This window comes from Heterodontus francisci, chromosome 1 (assembly GCF_036365525.1).
Source record: "Heterodontus francisci isolate sHetFra1 chromosome 1, sHetFra1.hap1, whole genome shotgun sequence".
Taxonomy (NCBI): domain Eukaryota; kingdom Metazoa; phylum Chordata; class Chondrichthyes; order Heterodontiformes; family Heterodontidae; genus Heterodontus; species Heterodontus francisci.
Genome location: NC_090371.1, coordinates 17,851,918 through 17,877,326, shown reverse-complemented (window position 1 = coordinate 17,877,326; position 25,409 = coordinate 17,851,918). Strand labels below are relative to the sequence as shown.

The 25,409-nt window shown below is 46.8% G+C and overlaps 1 protein-coding gene across 1 annotated transcript in view; it reads left to right on the top strand.

Annotated features, from left to right (window-relative positions):
• The window catches only part of fgf24 (fibroblast growth factor 24), a 131,238-nt gene that overhangs the window by 42,345 nt on the left and 63,484 nt on the right, over window positions 1-25,409 (top strand). The window contains exon 2 of the mRNA XM_068040678.1: window positions 20,250-20,427. Coding sequence (XP_067896779.1) covers window positions 20,250-20,427 — 178 coding nt within the window. The remainder of the gene's footprint in view (window positions 1-20,249; window positions 20,428-25,409) is intronic.

Here is a 25,409-nt window from a genome sequence, read left to right as displayed (position 1 = left end):
AAACGTGTGAAGCGGAATGCAGACTGGTTTCAAACTCACATTGAAGAGCTGGAAACTGTCATAGCCGCTAAGCGCATTGCCCTGCTGAACTACAAGAAAGCCCCCAGTGAGTTAACATCCGTAGTACTTAAAGCAGCCAGAAGCGCTGCACAAAGAACAGCCAGGCGCTGCGTAAGTGACTACTGGCAACACCTATGCAGTCATATTCAGCTGGCCTCTGACACCGGAAATATCAGAGGAATGTATGATGGCATTAAGAGAGCTTTTGGGCCAGCCACCATGAAGATTGCCCCCCTCAAATCTAAATCAGGGACACAATCACTGGCCAACGCAAGCAAATGGACCGCTGGGTGGAACACTACCTAGAACTGTACTCCAGGGAAAATGTTGTCACTGAGGCCGCCCTCAATGCAGCCCAGTCTCTGCCAGTTATGGATGAGCTGGATGTACAGCCAACAAAATCGGAACTCAGTGATGCCATTGATTCTCTAGCCAGCAGAAAAGCCCCTGGGAAGGACGGCATTACCCCTGAAATCATCAAGAGTGCCAAGCCAGCTATACTTTCAGCACTGTATGAACTGCTTTGCCTGTGCTGGGACGAGGGAGCAGTACCACAGGACATGCGCGATGCCAATATCATCACCCCCTATGAGATCAAGGGTGACCGCGGTGACTGCAACAACTACCGTGGAATCTCCCTGCTCAGCATAGTGGGGAAAGTCTTTGCTCGAGTCGCTTTAAACAGGCTCCAGAAGCTGGCTGAGCGTGTCTACCCTGAGGCACAGTGCGGTTTTCCAGCAGAGAGATCATCCATTGACATGCTGTTCTACTTTCGCCAGATACAGGAGAAATGCTATGAACAACAGATGCCCCTCTACATTGCTTTCATTGATCTCACCAAAGCTTTTGATCTCGTCAGCAGACGTGGTCTCTTCAGACTACGAGAAAAGATTGGATGCCCACCATCACCTCATGTATCTTCACCTCATTCCATGACAATATGAAAGGCACAATTCAGCATCAGATTCCTTTCCTATCCTGAGTGTCGTGAGACAGGGCTGTGTTCTCACACCTACACTGTTTGGGATCTTCTTCTCCCTGCTGCTCTCACCTTCGTTCAAGTCTTCAGAAGAAGGAATTTTCCTCCACACAAGATCAGGGGGCAGGTTGTTCAACCTTGCCCGTCTAAGAGCGAAGACCAAAGTACAGAACGTCCTCATCAGGGAACTCCTCTTTGCTGACGATGCTGCATTAACATCTCACACTGAAGAGTGTCTGCAGAGACTCATCGACAGGTTTGCGGCTGCCTGCACCGAATTTGGCCTAACCATCAGCATCAAGAAAACGAACATCATGGGACAGGACGTCAGAAATGCCCCATCCATAAATATCGGCGACCACACTCTGGAAGTGGTTCAAGAGTTCACCTACCTCGGCTCAACTATCACCAGTAACCTGTCTCTCGATGCAGAATTCAACAAGCGTATAGGAAAGGCTTCCACTGCTATGTCCAGACTGGCCAAGAGAGTCTGGGAAAATGGCGCACTGACACAGAACACAAAAGTCCAAGTGTATCAAGCCTGTGTCCTCAGTACCTTGCTCTATGGCAGCGAGGCCTGGACAACGTATGTCAGCCAAGAGCGAATTCTCAATTCATTCCATCTTCGCTGCCTCCGGAGAATCCTTGGCATCAGGTGGCAGGACCGTATCTCCAACACAGACGTCCTCGAGGCGGCCAACATTCCCAGCATTTACACCCTACTAAGCCAGTGACGCTTGAAATGGCTTGGCCATGTGAGCTGCATGGAAGATGGCAGGATCCCCAAGGACACATTGAACAGCGAGCTGGTCACTGATGTCAGACCCACCGGCCGTCCATGTCTCCGCTTTAAAGACGTCTGCAAATGCGACATGAAGTCCTGTGACATTGATCACAAGTCGTGGGAGTCAGTTGCCAGTGATCGCCAGAGCTAGCGGGCACCCATAAAGGCGGGGCTAAAGCGTGGCCTTTCGAAGAGACTTAGCAGTTGGCAGGAAAAAAGACAGAAGCGCAAGGGGAGAGCCAACTGTGTAACAGCCCCAACAACCAATTTTATCTGCAGCACCTGTGGAAGAGTCTGTCACTCTAGAATTGGCCTTTATAGCCACTCCAGGCGCTGCTTCACAAACCACTGACCACCCCAAGGCGCTTACCCATTGTCTCTCGAGACAAGGAGGCCAAAGAAGAAGAACAGCAGTGGAGGGTATAGGTCTGTCAATATTGCACAGTCACAGTACTGGTTGGTACACATCTGTCGTTACAACTCTGGTACAGTACTGGTGGGTACAGGTCTTTCAATATTACACAGGTACAGTACTGGTGGGTAGTCTGTCAATATTACACAGGGACAGTACTGGTGGGTACAGGTCTGACAATATTGCACAGTTACAGTACAGTTACAGTATACCTCATTCCATGACGATATGAAAGGCACAATTCAACATGGTGGCTCCTCATCAGACCCCTTTCCTATCCTGAGTGGCGTGAAACAGGGCTGTGTTCTCGCACCCACACTTTTTGGGATTTTCTTCTCCCTGCTGCTTTCACATGCATTCAAGTCCTCTGAAGAAGGAATTTTCCTCCACACAAGATCAGGGGGCAGGTTGTTCAACCTTGCCCATCTAAGACCGAAGTCCAAAGTACGGAAAGTCCTCATCAGGGAACTCCTCTTTGCTGACGATGCTGCTTTAACATCCCACATTGAAGAGTGTCTACAGAGACTTATCGACAGGATTGCGGTTGCCTGCAACGAATTTGGCCTAACCATCAGCCTCAAGAAAACGAACATCATGGGACAGGACGTCAGAAATGCTATTTCCATCAATATCGGTGACCACGCTCTGGAAGTGGTTCAAGAGTTCACCTACCTAAGCTCAACTATCACCAGTAACCTGTCTCTAGATGCAGAAATCAACAAGCGCATGGGAAAGGCTTCCACTGCTATGTCCAGACTGGCCAAGAGAGTGTGGGAAAATGGCGCACTGACACGGAACACAAAAGTCCGAGTGTATCAAGCCTCTGTCCTCAGTACCTTGCTCTATGGCAGCGAGGCCTGGACAACGTATGCCAGCCAAGAGCGACATCTCAATTCATTCCATCTTCGCTGCCTCCGGAGAATACTTGGTATCAGGTGGCAGCACCGTATCTCCAACAGAGAAGTCCTCGAGGCGACCAACATCCCCAGCTTGTACACACTACTGAGTCAGCGGCGCTTGAGATGGCTTGGCCATGTGAGCCGCATGGAAGATGGCAGGATCCCCAAAGACACATTGTACAGCGAGCTCGCCACTGGTATCAGACCCACCGGCCGTCCATGTCTCCGCTTTAAAGACGTCTGCAAACGCGACATGAAATCCTGTGACATTGATCACAAGTCGTGGGAGTCAGTTGCCAGCATTCGCCAGAGCTGGCGAGCAGCCATAAAGACGGGGCTAAAATGTGGCGAGTCGAAGAGACTTAGCAGTTGGCAGGAAAAAAGACAAGCGCAAGGGGAGAGCCAACTGTGTAACAGCCCCGGCAAACAAATTTCTCTGCAGCACCTGTGGAAGAGCCTGTCACTCTAGAATTGGCCTTTATAGCCACTCCAGGCGCTGCTTCACAAACCACTGACCACCTCCAGGCGCTTATCCATTGTCTCTCGAGATAAGGAGGCCAAAGAAGAAGAAGAAGAAGACAGTACTGGTTGGTACAGATCTGTTGATACAACTCTGGTACAGTACTGGTGGGTACAGGTCTGTCAATGTTACATCGGTACAGTACTGGTGGGTATAGGTCTGTCAATATTACACAGGTACAGTACTGGTGGATACAGGTCTGTCAATATTACACAGGGACAGTACTGGTGGGTACAGGTCTGTCAATATTACACAGGTACAGTACTGGTGGGTACAGGTCTGTCAATATTACACAGGTACAGAACTGGTGGATACAGGTCTGTCAATAACAGCTACAGCAAATTGTCTTTATATAGTGCCTTTAATGTAATAAAATGTCCCAAGGCTCTACACAGGAGCGTTCTAAAACAAAATAGACACCGAGTTACATAAGGAGATATTAGGGCAGATGGCCAAATGCTTTGTCAAGGAGGTAGGTTTTAAGGAGCGCCTTAAAGGAGGAAAGAGTGGTTGAGAAGCAGAGAGGCATAGGGAGGGTATTCCAGAGCTTAGTGTCTGGGCAGCTGAAGGAACGGCCACCAATGCAGAGCAATTAAAATCAGGGATGTTGAAGAGGCCACAATTAGATGAGTGCAGATATCTCTGAGGGTTGTAGGCCTGGCAGAGATTATGGAGAGTTGAAAGTGAGGCCATGGAGGGATTTGAAAACAAGGATGAGAATTTTAAGATCAAGGTGTTGCATTGGACTTATCTGCCATCTCAGAACCCATTGAACCGGAGTGGAAGCAAGTCATCCTTGATCCCGAGGGTTGCCTAAGAAGAAGGTATTGTGCTGGTGGATGCAGGTCTGTCAATATCACAGAGCACAGTAGTGGTGGGTATACGTTTGTCAATATTACATGGATGCTCTAGTTGTGGTACAGATCTGTCACTTTAACACTGGCAACACTGTCACTGTTAAATGAGGTATAGATCTGAGTGCAACACTGTGGTACAGGTCTGTCAGTGTAACACTGGGGTACAGACCTGTAGGGTTGTTTTCTTTGTATTAGTAGTGTTGTAGGACATTCTAGAGAAAGTCTTCGACTACTCTAAAGGTTAACGAACAACTCTTTTATTATTTACAGTTACAATATACACTCTCAGCAAGCCACCTAAGCTAGCATCCTTCGTGCTGCTACACATTCTTCTTCTCAAGCCTATCTCATGTAACTGTTACATCATCGCTCGTACAGTTGGAGGGGTCTCTCTCACTGTCTTCGGTATTAATCCTTTACATCCTTATACTACAAGATCTGGGTGAAACGCTGGGGTACATGTCTGTCAGTAACATTAGGTTACAGATCTGTCAGTTCACACTGGGGTACATGTCTGTCAGTAAAACAATGTGATACAGGTCTGTCAGTATAACAATGGGGTACAAGTCTGTCAGTGTAACAATGGGGTACAGGTCTGTCAGTATAACACTGGGGTACAGGTCTGTCAGTATAACAATGTGGTACAGGTCTGTCAGTGTAACAATGTGATACAGGTCTGTCAGTATAACAATGGGGTACAGGTCTGTCAGTAACACTGGGGTACAGGTCTGTCAGTATAACAATGTGGTACAGGTCTGTCAGTGTAACACTGGGCTACAGGTCTGATAGTAACACTGGGGTACAGGTCTGTCAGTATAACAATGGGGTATAGGTCTGTCAGTATAACACTGGGATACAGGTCTGTCAGTATAACAATGTGGTACAGGTCTGTCAGTATAACACTGGGGTACAGGTCTGTCAGTATAACAATGTGGTATAGGTCTGTCAGTATAACAATGGGGTACAGGTCTGTCAGTATAACACTGGGGTACAGGTCTGTCAGTAACACTGGGGTACAGGTCTGTCAGTAACACTGGGGTACAGGTCTGTCAGTATAACAATGTGGTACAGGTCTGTCAGTGTAACAATGTGGTACAGGTCTGTCAGTGTAACAATGGGGTACAGGTCTGTCAGTATAACACTGGGGTACAGGTCTGTCAGTGTAACAATGTGATACAGGTCTGTCAGTATAACACTGGGGTACAGGTCTGTCAGTATAACAATGTGATACAGGTCTGTCAGTATAACACTGGGGTACAGGTCTGTCAGTATAACAATGTGATACAGGTCTGTCAGTATAACACTGGGGTACAGGTCTGTCAGTATAACAATGTGATACAGGTCTGTCAGTATAACACTGGGGTACAGGTCTGTCAGTATAACAATGTGATACAGGTCTGTCAGTATAACACTGGGGTACAGGTCTGTCAGTATAACAATGTGATACAGGTCTGTCAGTATAACACTGGGGTACAGGTCTGTCAGTATAACAATGTGATACAGGTCTGTCAGTATAACACTGGGGTACAGGTCTGTCAGTATAACAATGTGATACAGGTCTGTCAGTATAACACTGGGGTACAGGTCTGTCAGTATAACAATGTGGTACAGGTCTGTCAGTATAACACTGGGGTACAGGTCTGTCAGTATGACAATGTGGTACAGGTCTGTCAGTATAACAATGTGATACAGGTCTGTCAGTATAACACTGGGGTACAGGTCTGTCAGTATAACAATGTGATACAGGTCTGTCAGTATAACAATGGGGTACAGGTCTGTCAGTATAACAATGTGATTCAGGTCTGTCAGTATAACACTGGGGTACAGGTCTGTCAGTATAACAATGCGATACAGGTCTGTCAGTATAACACTGGGGTACAGGTCTGTCAGTATAACAATGTGATTCAGGTCTGTCAGTATAACAATGTGGTACAGGTCTGTCAGTATAACAATGCGATACAGGTCTGTCAGTATAACACTGGGGTACAGGTCTGTCAGTATAACAATGTGATTCAGGTCTGTCAGTATAACAATGTGGTACAGGTCTGTCAGTATAACAATGCGATACAGGTCTGTCAGTATAACACTGGGGTACAGGTCTGTCAGTATAACAATGTGGTACAGGTCTGTCAGTATAACACTGGGGTACAGGTCTGTCAGTATGACAATGTGGTACAGGTCTGTCAGTATAACAATGTGATACAGGTCTGTCAGTATAACACTGGGGTACAGGTCTGTCAGTATAACAATGTGATACAGGTCTGTCAGTATAACAATGGGGTACAGGTCTGTCAGTATAACACTGGGGTACAGGTCTGTCAGTATAACAATGCGATACAGGTCTGTCAGTATAACACTGGGGTACAGGTCTGTCAGTATAACAATGTGGTACAGGTCTGTCAGTATAACACTGGGGTACAGGTCTGTCAGTATGACAATGTGGTACAGGTCTGTCAGTATAACAATGTGATACAGGTCTGTCAGTATAACACTGGGGTACAGGTCTGTCAGTATAACAATGTGATACAGGTCTGTCAGTATAACAATGGGGTACAGGTCTGTCAGTATAACAATGTGATTCAGGTCTGTCAGTATAACACTGGGGTACAGGTCTGTCAGTATAACAATGCGATACAGGTCTGTCAGTATAACACTGGGGTACAGGTCTGTCAGTATAACAATGTGATTCAGGTCTGTCAGTATAACAATGTGGTACAGGTCTGTCAGTATAACAATGCGATACAGGTCTGTCAGTATAACACTGGGGTACAGGTCTGTCAGTATAACAATGTGATTCAGGTCTGTCAGTATAACAATGTGGTACAGGTCTGTCAGTATAACAATGCGATACAGGTCTGTCAGTATAACAATGTGATACAGGTCTGTCAGTATAACACTGGGGTACAGGTCTGTCAGTATAACAATGTGATACAGGTCTGTCAGTATAACACTGGGGTACAGGTCTGTCAGTATAACAATGTGATACAGGTCTGTCAGTATAACACTGGGGTACAGGTCTGTCAGTATAACAATGTGATACAGGTCTGTCAGTATAACACTGGGGTACAGGTCTGTCAGTATAACAATGTGATACAGGTCTGTCAGTATAACACTGGGGTACAGGTCTGTCAGTATAACAATGTGATACAGGTCTGTCAGTATAACACTGGGGTACAGGTCTGTCAGTATAACAATGTGATACAGGTCTGTCAGTATAACACTGGGGTACAGGTCTGTCAGTATAACAATGTGATACAGGTCTGTCAGTATAACACTGAGGTACAGGTCTGTCAGTATAACACTGGGGTACAGGTCTGTCAGTATAACAATGTGATACAGGTCTGTCAGTATAACACTGGGGTACAGGTCTGTCAGTATAACAATGTGATACAGGTCTGTCAGTATAACACTGGGGTACAGGTCTGTCAGTATAACAATGTGATACAGGTCTGTCAGTATAACACTGGGGTACAGGTCTGTCAGTATAACAATGTGATACAGGTCTGTCAGTATAACACTGAGGTACAGGTCTGTCAGTATAACACTGGGGTACAGGTCTGTCAGTATAACAATGTGATACAGGTCTGTCAGTATAACAATGTGATACAGGTCTGTCAGTATAACACTGAGGTACAGGTCTGTCAGTATAACAATGTGGTACAGGTCTGTCAGTATAACAATGTGATACAGGTCTGTCAGTATAACAATGTGGTACAGGTCTGTCAGTATAACAATGTGATACAGGTCTGTCAGTATAACACTGGGGTACAGGTCTGTCAGTATGACAATGTGGTACAGGTCTGTCAGTATAACAATGTGATACAGGTCTGTCAGAATAACACTGGGGTACAGGTCTGTCAGTATAACAATGTGATACAGGTCTGTCAGTATAACAATGGGGTACAGGTCTGTCAGTATAACAATGTGATTCAGGTCTGTCAGTATAACACTGGGGTACAGGTCTGTCAGTATAACAATGTGATACAGGTCTGTCAGTATAACACTTAGGTACAGGTCTGTCAGTATAACAATGTGATACAGGTCTGTCAGTATAACACTGGGGTACAGGTCTGTCAGTATAACAATGTGGTACAGGTCTGTCAGTATAACAATGTGATACAGGTCTGTCAGTATAACACTGGGGTACAGGTCTGCCAGTATAACAATGTGGTACAGGTCTGTCAGTATAACACTGGGGTACAGGTCTGTCAGTATAACAGTGTGATACAGGTCTGTCAGTATAACACTGGGGTACAGGTCTGCCAGTATAACAATGTGGTACAGGTCTGTCAGTATAACACTGGGGTACAGGTCTGCCAGTATAACAATGTGGTACAGGTCTGTCAGTATAACACTGGGGTACAGGTCTGTCAGTATAACAGTGTGATACAGGTCTGTCAGTATAACAATGGGGTACAGGTCTGTCAGTATAACAATGTGATACAGGTCTGTCAGTATAACACTGGGGTACAGGTCTGTCAGTATAACAATGTGGTACAGGTCTGTCAGTATAACACTGGGGTACAGGTCTGTCAGTATAACAGTGTGATACAGGTCTGTCAGTATAACAATGGGGTACAGGTCTGTCAGTATAACAGTGTGGTACAGGTCTGTCAGTGTAACACAATGTAATTGGGAGAAGCAGATGCAACTGGCAAATGGGTTGGAAACCAGACGAGACATATTTAAGGTAATTGACAAAAGAACCAGAGTGGGGAGGTGAGGAGATTATTTTCTCCTATGCAGTGATTTGTTATGATCTTGAATCCAGTGCCTGAAAGACTGGGAGGAACAGATTCAATAGTAACTTTCAAAAGTTACTTGAAGGTGAAAAATTTGCAGGGCTATCGACAGAACAGGGAAGTTTTAGAAACATTTTTCACGGGTTGTGGGCATCGCTGGGAAGGCCTGCATGTGTTGCCCATCCCTAATTACCCTTGACAACTGAGTGGCTTGCTCGGCAATTTCAGAGGGCAGTTAAGAGTCAACCACATTGCTGTGGATCTGGAGTCACATGTAGGCCAGACTGGGTAAGGACAGCAAATTTCCTTCCCTAAAGGGCATTAGTGAACCAGATGGGTTTCTCTGACAATTGATGATAATTTCATTGCATTATTACTGAGACTAGGGCTGGAATTTTACGTCCACCCCCACCAATAGGAGCGGGCTGGTGGTGGGGTGGCGGGGGGAGTCATAAACTTGAGTTGAAGGCAGGTGCCATTCCCTACACCTTCCGGCCTCAACTGTAATTTTACCAGGGGCGACGGTGGTGAGAAACGGCAGGCCCACCCCAGGCCAATCAAGGCATTTAAGTGGCCAATTAGCTTCCACTTCAGGGCCTCCTACCGCTGCTGCTGGTATCTTACCAGTAGTGGGCGGGTGCCTTCGGCCCCACAGAGGCCGCCAGGTAAAGCCTGGTGGCCTCCTTGCGGGCTGGGTGGGTGGGGCACTCCTGATCAAGCAGTTTGAGCCTCACAGAGGGCACCTCCCCAAAGCCCCTACTGTCCCCACTGAAATAAAGCTGCCCCCCTCCCAGCCGACCCCACTTGCCTCACCGGGGCCAGCTGATTGTTCCTGGTGAGGCCCCAAAACGTCCAGGGCCAAAGTCCACGATCCGACTGTTGGCTGGGTGTAGGCCCAGCAGTGGTCACCGCTCCGGTGGCGCTGCTGGGACTGAGAGCTGCCGGCTCGCTGATTGGCAGTTTTTGGAGGTGCGACTTCCTGTTTCAGAGAGGTGGAAGTCCCGCCCAAGGCCAATTAAGGGCCTGGGGAGCATAAACTCCTGGCGTGGTTCCCCAGGCCTGGTGGAGGCAGGCTCGCCGCTGACTTTTTGACCGGTGGGCGGGTTCCTGCCCAACATAAAATTCTGGCCTAGTTTTCATTTCCAAATTTTTTAATTAATTAATTGAACTTATTAATTAATTGAATTTAAATTCCACCTGCTGCCAAGGTGGGATTTGAACCCATATCCCCAGGGCATTGGTCTGGGCCTCTGGATTACTAGCTCAGTGACATTACTGCGACATCGTTATCTCCCCCATAAGTATGACTAATTGGATAGCTATTTCAAAGAGTCAGCACAGGCATAATGGGTCAAATGGCCTCCTTCTGTGCTGTATGATTCGAAGTGAGGAACAGGGTGGCACAGTGGTGCAGTTGTTAGCACCGCAGCCTCACAGCTCCAGCGACCCGGGTTCAATTCTGGGTATTGCCTGTGCGGAGTTTGCAAGTTCTCCCTGTGACCGCGTGGGATTTCGGCGGATGCTCCGGTTTCCTCCCACAGCCAAAGACTTGCAGGTTGATAGGTAAATTGTCCATTATAAATTGCCCCTAGTATAGGTAGGGGAATAGAGGAAAGGTAGGGATGGGGTAGGAATATGGGATTAATCTAGGATTAGTATAAATGGGTGGTTGATGGTCGGCACAGACTCGGTGGGCCGAAGGGCCTGTTTCAGTGCTGTATCTCTAAATAAAATAATAAAAATTGGTGAGCAGCCTGAGGGACGCTTCCACCATCTTCTCCACCTGCCAAACTGTATGGTCTCCCTCTGGTCTCAGCTGCTGATCTTAAGATCTTCATCCTGTTGTGTACCAGCTCATCCTGCATGAAAGATTAGCAGCATATTAGTGTGTGGCCTTTTGAAGAGATGCTAAGATTTCTGCGGCATCTTGGCATTGTGTGCTTGATGAGGCCATTAGCAGGTGTGGGGCTTAGGGGCCAGAGATAGTTAGGGCAGTAGCAAGTGTAGGGGGGATGAAGCCAGTAATTCTGAGGGCTGTAGGAGTGTGCAAGTGGATGTGAGAAGGTACGTTGATCTGTGTTGCTATGTTTGGAGGCCAGAGATGGGAAGCAGGCGAGGGATGTGTTGGGACTACAGTAGAGAGATGCAGGGCTGTGTAGATTGCTAAAAAGCTGCAATTGGCAATCTTACCTTGGCAGCACTGGTCCAGTCATTGAATTTCTTTCCACATTGATGCCAGTTCTGTGGTGTCAGACGCCTGGCATTCAAACTACCTCTTCCCACTGTTGCCAAGGTATCTGCATGTCTCCTTCGCTTGTCTGTGAGGAACAATACTTCCTTCCTCTAGGTCACCTTCTCCAACAGTAGCTCCCCAGCACTGTTGGAGGAAAGGGGTGCTGTGGGAGCATATATTTCTCAAGCTCCGTAGATCAGCATTCACCAGAGGCACCTCCCCTTTAAGAACTGAGAGCTCTGCCAGAGAGATATACTACGCAGAGACTTTTACAGTTAGAGGTGTGATATAGAGTATGTCATGTCATAAATTGTTATGGTATATAGTATGTTAACCGTGTATTATATCAGTATTATAGTGAGGGGTGCATTATATCCGACAGCTGTAGTGTGAGGTGTATTATATCAGTACTATAGTGAGGGGTACCAGCCTCAGGTAAAGCGAGAACACGGCCACGCAGAAAATGGTACCGCCGCAAACCGTCACCTGCTTCTTGAGCTTCATCCTGCGGGTGTCCTGGAACCCCGCGCTCCCGCCGCAGCTCCTCGGGGTCAGCTTCAGCGGCCGCATCCCGCCCGCGGGCCTCGATGGGACATGGCCCCGTGCCCATCTCCTGTCACAGCGGCCGGCCTCGGGAATACAATCTACTGTTCATTCCTAATATTATGTGCTGAAGTCACTACCTGCACCCCCTTCCTCCACCCCCGTCCCCCAACCACCTCGCACCCCCTTCCCAGCTCCCCCCTCGCACCATCTTCCCCTCACACCCCCTTACACTGCACCCACTCCCCTACCCCCCTGCAGCCCTCTTCCCAGCTCCCCCTCGCACCCCCATCCCTCCACTCCTTCCCACCACACCCCTCCACCTCGCACCCCTTCGCACCCCCTTCCCCACCCCCCACTCCCTTCACCCCACCTCCTCCCACCGGCATCCACCTATCCCTGAGCAGGGGCCCTAACAACCCCACTACCTTGTGGGTGTCTCGGGAGAGACCAAGGCTAAGAGAGTAAACCCTAACAGAAAATCCGGAGCGGAAACCCGAAGGCGGTCATGTGTCACCTTTGGCATGTTTCCGGCAGTTCCTGCAGCCATACCGGTGCCAAATGTCGTGCTCTGCACTCCTTTGGGCCACACTAGGAAGGCCGAGTGGGGAGTTTTGTCGCTTGGGCAACTCACAACCTCCATACATCCGCCCAGGCATGCGCCATGGAGAGGTCACTCCATAGTCGCCTCACAGCGACCAAAACAACACGGAAGGCAGAAGTTACGGGTTATAAGTCCAGCTCAATTGGCGTAGAGATTGGGCGCCATGGGTTGCCTTTGTCGGTGGGAGAGGTCATCGCATCTCACTGGACAGCTACCGCCCGCCTCAAACCGGGCAGCCCCGGTCAGTAAGGTTCTGTTCCGCCACAGTCCACCTGCTTCAATGGGTGCTTAGAGCTCAGGGTCATTGCCTGAAAAGTGGACTACAACACCGCCCCAAACAACACGAAAAAAGGAAAGAAGGTACCAGCCCTTCGTTTGGCAAGCTGGAACGTCAGAACTATGTGTCCTGGCCTGTCGGAAGACCTTACACAAATCAATGATTCTCGGAAGACCGCCATTATTAACAATGAGCTCAGTAGACTCAATGTAGACATTGCAGCACTTCAGGAGACATGCCTCCCTGCGAGCGGATCTCTAAGAGAGTAAGACTACACCTTCTCTGGCAGGGTAGGGATCCTGAAGAACCAAGACAGCATGGACTGGGCTTCGCCATCAGAAACTCCTTGCTCAGCACGATAGAGCCACCTTCAAATGGCTCGGAACGCATACTGTCCATCCGACTACTCACCACCTCTGGTCCAGTACACCTACTCAGCATCTATGCTCCAACACTCTGCCCCCTACCTGAAGCTAAAGACCAGTTCTATAAAGAACTCCATAATATCATTAGTAGCATCCCCAATACCGAACATCTGTTCCTGATGGGGGACTTTAATGCCAGGGTTGGGGCCGACCATGACCCATGGCCCTCCTGCCTTGGGCGCTATGGCATTGGAAGGATGAATGAGAATGGACAGAGACTGCTTGAGTTGTGTACCTATCATAACCTCTGCATCACCAACTTCTTCTTTCATACTAAACCCTGTCACCAGATTTCTTTGAGGCACCCAAGATCACGTCGTTGGCACCAGCTGGACTTCATCGTCACAAGGTGAGCCTTTTTAAACAGTGTTCAAATCACACGCAGCTTCCACAGTGCGGACTGCGACACCGACCACTCCCTGGTGTGCAGCAAGGTTAGACTCAAACCAAAGAAGCTGCATCACTCCAAGCAGAATTTCTTCTCCACAGCTGTTACATAAGTTTCTAAATTCACTTGAAAAAGCCCTTCAGAACACTCCTGCAGGGGATGCAGAAACCAAGTGGGCCCACATCAGAGACGCCATCAGCAATGACCACCTATCGCAAACGTGTGAAGCGGAATGCAGACTGGTTTCAATCTCACATTGAAGAGCTGGAACCTGTCATAGCCGCTAAGCGCATTGCACTGCTGAACTACAAGAAAGCCCCCAGCGAGTTAACATCCGTAGCACTTAAAGCAGCCAGAAGCGCTGCACAAAGAACAGCCAGGTGCTGCGCAAATGACTACTGGCAACACCTATGCAGTCATATTCAGCTGGCCTCCGACACTGGAAACAGAGGAATATATGATGGCATTAAGAGAGCTTTTGGGCCAACCATCAAGAAGATCGCCCCCCTCAAATCTAAATCAGGGTACACAATCACTGACCAACGCAAGCAAATGGACCGCTGGGTGGAACACTACCTAGAACTGTACTCCAGGGAAAATGTTGTCACTGAGACCGCCCTCAATGCAGCCCAGTCTCCACCAGTCATGGATGAGCTGGACGTACAGCCAACAAAATCGGAACTCAGTGATGCCATTGATTCTCTAGCCAGCGGAAAAACCCCTGGGAAGGACAGCATTACCCCTGAAATAATCAAGAGTGCTAAGCCTGCTATACTTTCAGCACTCCATGAACTGCTTTGCCTGTGCTGGGATGAGGGAGCAGTACCACAGGGCATGCGCAATGCCAATATCATCACCCTCGATAAAAACAAAGGTGACCGCGGTGACTGCAACAACTACCATGGAATCTCCCTGCTCAGCACAGTGGGGAAAGTCTTCGCTCGAGTCGCTTTAAACAGGTTCCAGAAGCTGGCTGAGCGTGTCTACCCTGAGGCACAGTGTGGCTTTCAAGCAGAGAGGTCCATTGACATGCTGTTCTCCCTTCGTCAGCTACAGGAGAAATGTCGCAAACAACAGATGCCCCTCTATGTTGCTTTCAATGATCTCACCGAAGCCTTTGACCTCGTCAGCAGAAGTGGTCTCTTCAGACTACTAGAAAAGATCGGACGTCCACCAAAGCTACTAAGTATCATCACCTCATTCCATGACAATATGAAAAGCACAATTCAGCATAGCCGCGCCTCATCAGAACCTTTTCCAATCCTGAGTGGCGTGAAACAGGGCTGTGTTCTCGTACCTACACTGTTTGGGATCTTCTTCTCCCTGCTGCTCTAACATGCGTTCAAGTCTTCAGAAGAAAGAATTTTCCTCCACACAAGATCAGGTGGCAGGTTGTTCAACCTTGCCCGTCTAAGAGCGAAAACCAAAGTACGGAAAGTCCTCATCAGGAACTCCTCTTTGCTGACGATGCTGCATTAACATCTCACACTGAAGAGTGTCTGCAGAGACTCATCGACAGGTTTGCGGCTGCCTGCAATGAATTTGGCCTAACCATCAGCCTCAAGAAAACGAACATCATGGGACAGAACGTCAGAAATGCTCCATCCATCAATATCAGCTACCACGCTCTGGAAGTGGTTCAAGAGTTCACCTACCTAGGCTCAACTATCACCAGTAACCTGTCTCCCGATGCAGAAATAAACAAGCGCATGGGAAAGGCTTCCACTGCTATGTCCAGACTGGCCAAGAGACTGTGGGAAAATGGCGCACTGACACGGAACACAAAAGTCCAAGTGTATTAAGCCCATGTCCTCAGTACCTTGCTCTACGGCAGCGAGGCCTGGACAACGTACGTCAGCCAAGAGAGACGTCTCAATTCATTCCATCTTCGCTGCCTCCGGAGAATACTTGGCATCAGGTGGCAGGACCGTATCTCCAACACAGAAGTCCTCGAGGCGGCCAACATCCCCAGCTTGTATACACTACTGAGTCAGCGGCGCTTGTGATGGCTTGGCCATGTGAGCCGCATGGAAGATGGCAGGATCCCCAAGGACACATTGTACAGCGAGCTCGTCACTGGTACCAGACCCACCGGCCGTCCATGTCTCCGCTTTAAAGACGTCTGCAAGCGCGACATGAAGTCATGTGACATTGATCACAAGTCGTGGGAGTCAGTTGCCAGCGATCGCCAGAGCTGGCGGGCAGCCATAAAAGCGGGGCTAAAGTGTGGCGAGTTGAAGAGACTTAGCAGTTGGCAGGAAAAAAGACAGAAGCACAAGGGGAGAGCCAACTGTGTAACAGCCCCGACAACCAATTTTATCTGCAGCACCTGTGGAAGAGTCTGTCACTCTAGAATTGGCCTTTATAGCCACTCCAGGCGCTGCTTCACAAACTACTGACCACCTCCAGGCGCTTACCCATTGTCTCTCGAGACAAGGAGGCCAAAGAAGAAGAAGAAGTGTGAGGTGTGTTATATCAGTTTTATAGTGAGGGGATATATTATATGAGAAAAGGCTAGAGATTCATGTGGGTGATTGTATTTCCTTCAGTAGGAACTGAGCACTGAGATTAGGAAGTGATACCTTTGCCAGCTTGCCAACTTGGTCTTCACCTTTTCTGACTGGATTAGCTGCTGGTGAGAGCTTCATGAAAGATATTGAAACCCGATCTATGATTTTCCTGGTTAGTCAAACTGCTAAAGGCCCGCCAGAATCCTGGCTGTCAAGAAATCCTTTGACACGGCCATTATTACATCGCTCTGTGTGGGAGCTTGCTGTGCATAAATTGGCTGCTGTGTCTCCTCCATTTCAACAGTAAACACACTTCAAAGGTACTTTTTTGGCTGTGAAGCACTTTGGGATGTTTTGAGGTCATGAAGAATACAATAGATTTGCAAATCGTATTCCTGCCTTTACTCAAGCAGGTCAATGCCCATTTCTCTGGCAGCTCCCATTTTGCTTTCATGTTGAGATAATCCTCTATGCCAGGCCTATTTGAAGGTAGTCTCAAATGGGAAAGATGGAGGCTTGAAGACCAAGGTTACCTCCTTCAACCCTGGAATGATACCTTTTCGATAGCCATTGGGCAGATAAAACAAGGACCATGATGATTATTCATCATGACACTGGCACTCCAGGTGTCTCGACATGTCAAGGAGTATCTAATATTACAGATCATTTTCCCACTGTCCACTACAAGCTTGTTTCCTTTTCACAGCCTTACCCTACATTGACTACTAGTTTGCCTGGAGAAAACCCTTTTCAATGTCCTAATTTTCTCTCACACTCCCATTTTATATTCTATTCTGTATAATATATACATGACTGCTATTCTCTCACATACACAGGGTATGCTAATTTCTATAATATACAGGGGCTGCTAATCTCTATAATATACACACGGGCTGCTATTCTGTACATATTGCACAGGGGCTGCTATGCTATTCCAACACACCATGGCAGCAGTGTGTACCATCTACAAGATGCACTGCAGCAACTCGCCAACTCTCCTTCGACAGCACCTTCCAAACCGGCGACCTCTACCACCTAGAAGTACAAGGGCAGCAGACACATGGGAACACCACCATCTGCAAGTTCCCCTCCAAGCCACACACCATTCTGACTTTTGATTTTTTGATTTAGAGATACAGCACTGAAACAGGCCCTTCGGCCCACCGAGTCTGTGCCGACCATTAACCACCCATTTATACTAATCCTACACTAATCCCATATTCCTACCACATCCTCACCTGTCCCTATATTTCCCTACCACCTACCAATACTAGGGGCAATTTATAATGGCCAATTTACCTATCAACCTGCAAGTCTTTTGGCTGTGGGAGGAAACCGGAGCACCCGGAGGAAATCCACGCAGACACAGGGAGAACTTGCAAACTCCACACAGGCAGTACCCAGAATTGAACCCGGGTCGCTGGAGCTGTGAGGCTGCAGTGCTAACCACTGCGCCACTGTGCCGCCTTCATCATCTCTGGGTCAAAATCCTGGAACATCCTACCTAACATTACTGTGGGAGTACTGTCACCACACAGATTGCAGTGGCTCACCTACACCAATTAGGGATGGGCAATAAATGCTGTCCTTATCAGTGAAGCCCACATTAAACCAACATGTGTACATGGAACGAGGGAGGACTCTTTTTGGATTTGTGCTGAGGGATCTTTTACATCCAGCTGGACATGCAGTTTCTCATCCAACAGGCAGATGGATGAATAATCTTAATGCCTCCACTGAATGATCAGCATGGACCAGGAATATTGCTGTGGATCATGCTGACATGATTGATCCCGTATCTCTCACAAACTGAACAAGACAGTGCATTTGGTTTTCCAGTGAGATAGGCTAGTGGAGGCAGAAGCTGCATTGGTCCTCACTCCAACTGCTCCTTTTCTCTTGATTAATGAGAACAGGAGTAGAAAGCACCATTATATGAAAGTTGGATACAAGCAAATAACCTTGTTGGTTTCATGTGAGCAATTCTTAATTCACTAGGCACTACCTTGACTAGAATGGTGAAGCTGCTGGTGTTTGAATCCTCCATTTATGATTGGCACTTTCCCCCTGAGTAATAGATGATCTGTGGCTACTTGGAGAAAGACATCTTAAATCAAGTTCACAAATGCCCAAATGAGGAATAATTTTCAATACATTTGAGCAGTTTTCCTCTTGAATGAGTTTCACTATTCATTGGTTATCACTTTTTGTGTGAAGTCCTTCCTGATATTTTTCCTAAGTTTTCCTTTCACTCAATTTAGCCAGTGCCTCTTGTTCTAATATCCTGGATTAACCTAGAGGAATGCTCCAGATTTATATTTAATATCTAGTATATTTTGTGAAGGACCCCTCTTAGTTGCCTCCTTTCAAATCTCAAGAGCCACAGTTTCTCTAATAGAGTCATAGAGGAGTTATACAGCACAGAAACAGGCCCTTCGGCCCATCCTGTCCGCGCCAGCCATCAATCACCTAACTATTATAGTCCCATTTTCCAGCACTTGGCCCGTAGCCTTGTATGCTATGGCGTTTCAAGTGCTCATCTAAATACTTCTTAAATATTGTGAGGGTTCCTGCCTCTACCACCTCTTCAGGCAGTGCGTTCCAGATTCCAACCACCCTCTGGGTGAAAACATTTTTCCTCAAATCCCCTCTAAACCTCCTGCACCTTACCTTAAATCTATGCCCCCTAGTTATTGACCCCTCCGCTATGGGAAAAAGTTTCTTCCTATCTCACCTATCAATGCCCCTCATAATTTTGTATACCTCAATCATGTCCCCCCTCATCCTTCTCTGTTCATATAATGGCAACATCCTGGTGAATTTCCTCCGCACCCTCTCCAGTGCAATCACATCCTTCCTATAGTGTGGTGACCAGAACTGTACGCAGTACTCCAGCTGTGACCTAACTAGCGTTTTATACAGCTCCATCATAACCTCCCTGCTCTTATATTCTATGCCTCAGCTAATAAAGGCAAGTATCCCATATGCCTTCCTAACCACCTTATCTACTTGTGCTGCTGCCTTCAGTGATCTATGGACAAGTAAACCAAGGTCCCTCTGACCTTCTGTACTTCCTACCATCCATTGTATATTCCCTTGCCTTGTTAGTCCTCCCAAAATGCATCACCTCACACTTCTCAGGATTAAATTCCATTTGCCACAGCTCCGCCCATCTTATCAGCCCATCTATATCGTCATGTAATCCAAGGCTTTTCTCCTCACTATTTACGACACCAACAATTTTCATACCATCTGCGAACTTACTTATCATACCTCCTATTTTCACATCTAATCTATCTTCATAACTCAATTCTCTGACACTGGGATCAATCTCTTGAGTCTTCTTTATCCAGCCTCCAGAGCTTCCTCCTGTCTTGCTGATCAAAACTACAGTATAACTAGCAACATAATTCAGCAATAACACACCTTCTTTGTCAGCATCTCCTCATCATGTGCACTATGTTACCCCACTGTTAGAATATTCTTATTCTCGGTATTTGGCTCACATTTTGGCTTTGGGCCTTCATTCTTAATGCCCATAGGGCAGGTTTTGCCTTTTGATTCAGGACCCCGTCATCGGGGTCAAATGGGGGTCACAACCCTGCATGGTGTGAGAAATAGCCACCTGGGAGTGATTTTCCCCGAGATAGCCAATTAGTGACCGGAGGGCAGGCTCGCCATCCAGTTAAAATACTTAAAGGGATAGACAGAGCAGATGCAGCTAAGATGAATTTTCATGCCTGCCTGCCAGTGTACTCTCCCCCGTATGATGGTGAAAATTCTGCTCATAGCATCTTGTCCGCAGTGTCCAAACTTAGACCATTTTCAACATCTCATCCTCATCACCCTCCTTTTGGACGTCTTACCCTCATTCTTAATAGCTAATCTTCACTCTCAGCCCTTTATTCTCTTACTTCGCGTCTGATCCTCACTCTCAGCTCCTTGCTCTCATTGTTAGTGTCCGGTCCCCTCACTCAGCTCCTTACCCTCATTCTCGCTATTCATTCATTTAACAGGAATCAAAGCAGACCACGGAACACTTCAGGACGTACGTGGAGAACCATACCAGACACTCAGATGACCTGAGCCGGAAGCAGATCAGAATCTACCAGCTTTACAGCAGGACCAGTGGCAAACATGTCCAAGTGCTGGGCAAAAAGATCAACGCCAACGGAGAGGATGGTGGCAAATACGGTAAACGTCTTGTTCAGTGAGGCTAGAGAGATCGGTGCAGCAGAATGTTCACTGAGCCTGTTCTGTCATTCAATTAGCTCAAGGCTGATCTATATCTTAACTCTATCTACCTGCCTTGGTACCTTTACCCAACAAAAATGTATCAATCTCAGTTTTGAAATTTTCAACTGATCCCTTCCCAGCCTCAACAGCTTTTTGGTGGAGAGAATTCCAGGTTTCCACGACCACTTGTGTGAAGAAGTGCTTCCTAACATTACCCCTGAGAGCCTTAGCTCTAATTTTAAGGTTACGCCCCGTTGTTCTGGACTCCCCGCCAGAAGAAATGGCTTCTTTCTATCCCATCAACTCCTTTAATCATCTTCATACCTCAATTAGATCTTCTATACTCAAAGGAATACAAGTTTAGTCTATGCAATCTGTCCTCAGAATTTAACACCCTCGTGGTGAATCTGCACTACACTCCCTACAAGCTAATATATCCCTCCTTAGGTGAGGTGGCAAGAACTGACTGCAATACTTCAGTTGCCATCTACCAGAACTTTTGCTAACTTTAATATAGATACACCTGGCCACCTGTATCTTTAAGGCAAAAAGGAGTCTTCCATTAATAGCCTTAGAGCCTCAATGAGTAAACCTGGTGTATGATCTGTCCCTGAGTTCTGTAAATTAGGGGGATTTCAGGTTCAATCACCCCTTCATGATGATGTGGCAGTAGAGGTAATGTAATTTTCTTCAACGTCCTTGGGTCACAAAGGAGAAAATGAGCTCGGGACCTCTGCTGCTGATTGCTATCTCTGCTCTGGAAAGAGTGTGTCTGAACAATGCCAGGCACTTCTCTATGGTACCCAGTTCCGTGTCCTGGATTAAGCAGCTGGTATCAGTATAAAAGTGATCATAAAGCTGTCGGATTGTGTTAAAACCCCAACTGGTTGACCAATATTCTTTAGGGAATTCTTTACTCCTTACCCAGTCCTGGCCTATCTGTGACTTCAATCGCACACCAAAGTTGTTGACTCTTAATTGCCCTCTGAAGTGGCCTATGAACCGCCACAAAAGAATAATAAAACCAGCATTGTGGGAGCATCTTCAGCACAAGGTTTAAGAAGAAGGCTCACCATCACTGTCTCAAGGGTAACTAGGGCTAGGCAATAAATGCCCACCAGGCCAGTGACTCCCACAACCCAAGAATGATTTTTTTGCAAAGCTTGCCTACACACTGGCCAGGCTTATACCTTAATATTGGCTGAACATTGGAACATAGGAACAGGAGGAGGCCATTTAGCCCCTTGAACCTATTCCACCTTTCAATAGGATCATGGCTGATCTGTGACCTAACTCCATAGATCATCTTTGTCCCATATCCCTTAATATCTTTGGATCACAAAAATTTATTAATTTCAGATTTACAAGCAACAATTTATTTAGCATCAATTGCTGTTTGTGAAAAAGCATTCCCAACTTCTGCCACCCTTTTGCATTTAGAAATGCTTCCTAAATTTACTCCTGTAAGTTGTGGCTTTAATGTTTAGACTTTCCCCTAGTCCTAGACTCCCCAACAAGCAGAAATAGATTCTCTCTAGATGTAATATCTCCAAATTTGCAGATGACACAAAACTGGGTGGGAGAGTGAGTTGTCAGGAGGATGCAGAGAGGCTTCAGTGTGATTTGGACAAGTTGAGCGAGTGGGCTAATAAATGGCAGATGCAGTATAATGTGGATAAATGTGAGGTTCTCCACTTTGTTCGCAAAAACAGGAAGGCAGATTATTATCTGAATGGCTATAAACTGAGAGAGGGGAAGATGCAGCGAGACCTGGGTGTTCTCATACACCAGTCATTGAAAGTAAGCATGCAGGTGCAACAGGCGGTAAAAAAGGCAAATGGTATGTTGGCCTTCATAGCGAGAGGATTCGAGTACAGAAGCAGGGATGTCTTGCTGCAATTATACAGGGCCTTAATGAGACCACACCTGGAATATTGTGTGCAGTTTTGGTCTCCTTATCTGAAGATAGATGTTCTTGCTATAGAGGGAGTGCAGTGAAGGTTTACCAGACTGATTCCTGGGATGGTGGGACTGACATATGAGGAGAGATTGAGTCGGTTAGGATTATATTCGCTGGAGTTCAGAAGACTGAGGGGGGATCTCATAGAAACCTATAAAATTCTAACAGGACTTGACAGGGTAGATGCAGAAAGGATGTTCCCGATGGGAGGGGCGGGGGGGGGGGGGGGTGGGGGTGGGGTGGGGGAGTCCAGAACCAGGGGTCATAGTCTAATGATATGGGGTAAACCTTTCAGGACTGAGATGAGGAGAAATTTCTTCACCCAGAGAGTGGTGAGCCTGTGGAATTTGCTACCACAGAAAGCAGTTGAGGCCAAAACATTTTATGCTTTCAAGAAGGAGTTAGATATAGCTCGTGGGTCTAAAGGGATCAAAGGGTATGGGGCGAAAGCGGGAACAGGCTACTGAGTTGGATGATCAGCCATGATCATAATGAATGGCGGAGCAGGCTCGAAGGGCCGAATGGCCTACCCCTGCTCCTATTTTCTATGTTTCTATGTTTCCTCCTCCTGTCAGTTGTTTAATTGTCCACCACCAATCCCAACTGGATTTGGCAGAATTGCAGAGTTTAGATCTAATCTGTTGGTTGTGGGATCGCTTGGCTTTATCTATCAAATGCTCCTTCTGCTGTTTGGCACTGTGTTGTAGCTTCACCAGGCTGATACCTCATTTTTAGTTATGCCTGGTGCTGCTCCTGGCATGAATTCTGCGGACATTTGCACGTCAGACAGGGGGCGTTTGAAGCGGCAGAATGGGGCAACAAGGCATTTGTAAATGAGGATGAACAATCTGAGTTTGTTGGGGAAGCTGGTAATGGGATGTGGGTGGCATATCTGTCAGCCCTAGTGGGGCATGGTAAATCTGTGAGGAGAGTTTTGGGAAGTAAAGCCCAGGAAAGAAGAGAGCACTGATGAAGGTTTCAGCACAGTGATGTAATCGGAGAGGTTGGATTTCTTGTGGAGATGGATTTGGTGGCCTTAATGATGAATAGTCTAAGTAGCTCTGCTCCGGATCAATCAGGAGACTAACATTCTACACCATTAAGATCGAGTGATTAGCCAGGAAATGGGAGAGAGTCAGGAACGGAATGTGGAGTTTTTTGGTGGAAATTGAGTAATCTGGTTTCAGTTGGAGGAAAAGTTGTCTTGTTCGGAACCCGCTGACAGACAAGCAGTGGCAGCCTGGTGGTGATCCTTAACCCAAATTATCAGCCCATTACTTGCTGTCAAAATAATGGTGAGCTAATGGCACTGTATTACTTATGCGCAAATGCAGCAGAAACTTCAAGCGAGGGTCGATGCGTAACAAAGGTGGAAATCCTAAAGTTGCTGTTCAAGATGTGGTTCTCTACCATTAGCTTTGTGAAAACAGCATCTCATTGCCTGCTGCACATTGACTGCATTGAACAGCGTGAAGCAGCTGTATTTGCACAGTAGAAACGAAATAAACTCGTCACAGAAAGTCAGAGTTAGTGTGAAGTGACCAAGGAGCCTGTTTCTGAGCTTTTAAAGTCCATGCATACTTAAGGCTGGATTTGCTGCGTTAATTGTTAATTATTGCTAATGAACCTCCCTGACACCAAAAATTAACTATGGCACGTGTGGAGTCATATTCCTTTAGGTTTCAATTGTCATTGGATATTTTGAAAATGTGAAATTTAAGATTTTTTTTACCTTTTCTGTTGTGTCTCTCTTTTCTCTCTCTTAATCCAATCATTCAGTTCCTCTTTTTATTTCTGTTTCTTTACCATATTTGACATTGAATTCACCCACTCGAATTTATACTTCCTTCTCAGCGCTTGCATTGTTTATTTCACAATCCTTCAATCTGATTGATTAAGGAGTTGCTTGGCCTGTTTCATATGCCCTGTTTCCCTTGCTGCGCTGTGATTAGCTCCCACTTCCAACAACTTGCCATGCAAAATATCATCAAGATTAAACCAAGCAGATGCCAGATGCCGTTACAAAGAACAAAGAACAAAGATAATTACAGCACAGGAACAGGCCCTTCGGCCCTCCAAGCCTGCGCCGATCCAGAGCCTCTCTCTAAACATGTCGCCTATTTTCTAAGCTTCTGTATCTCTTTTCTTCCTGCCCATTCATGTATCTGTCTAGATACATCTTAAAAGACTCCATCGTGCCCGCATCTACCACCTCCGCTGGCAATGCGTTCCAGGTGCCCACCACCCTCTGCGTAAAGAACTTTCCACGCATATCCCCCCTAAACTTTTCCCCTTTCACTTTGAACTCGTGTCCTGTTACAACAGCAAACTAGGGCCCAAAGTTTTGGTTAACTTTGTCCCTTTGAATTATTTCTGGAATACTTAAGAGTTCTGCGTTTAGCTTCTGAATTCAGTTACACCTGGCACATTATTTAAAAATGAGCTTTGTAAAGCCTTGTCATTCTGTTGCAGAATAATATGGTTTGATAATGTGCACTGCAAAGACCTCGAGGTACTGAGTATAAATGCAAAACCCCAACTATTGCTACCTAAGCTAACATAGGCTAACTGAATATGCACTTGATAGATTGCATGGCGGATAGTTTTTCACTACAGCCTGAGTAGATCAAGTGAAGAAGCATTTCTTTGATAAGATGCTATCTCTTAGTGTTGGCAGCACTTTAAAGATGGATTTAGCATTCGTCTATAAACACAATGTTCTTTCAAATCTCACCAGCCCTTGTGACTGTATCTATTTTGATGTAAACATTTCATTTTCAGATAAAGTAGCACTACGAGAGGGGAACTTGTTCTACTTTAGATGCTCATTGCAAGTTGGCTGTTGGGTAGCTGCTATAGGTGAAATTGCTGATGCTTACCAGGGAGATCACAGCTGCAAGCTGAAGGTAAACAAAGGAACACAAGGAGGCCATTCAGCCCCTCGAGCCTGCTCCGCTGTTCAGTTTTTTAATTCTCTGGA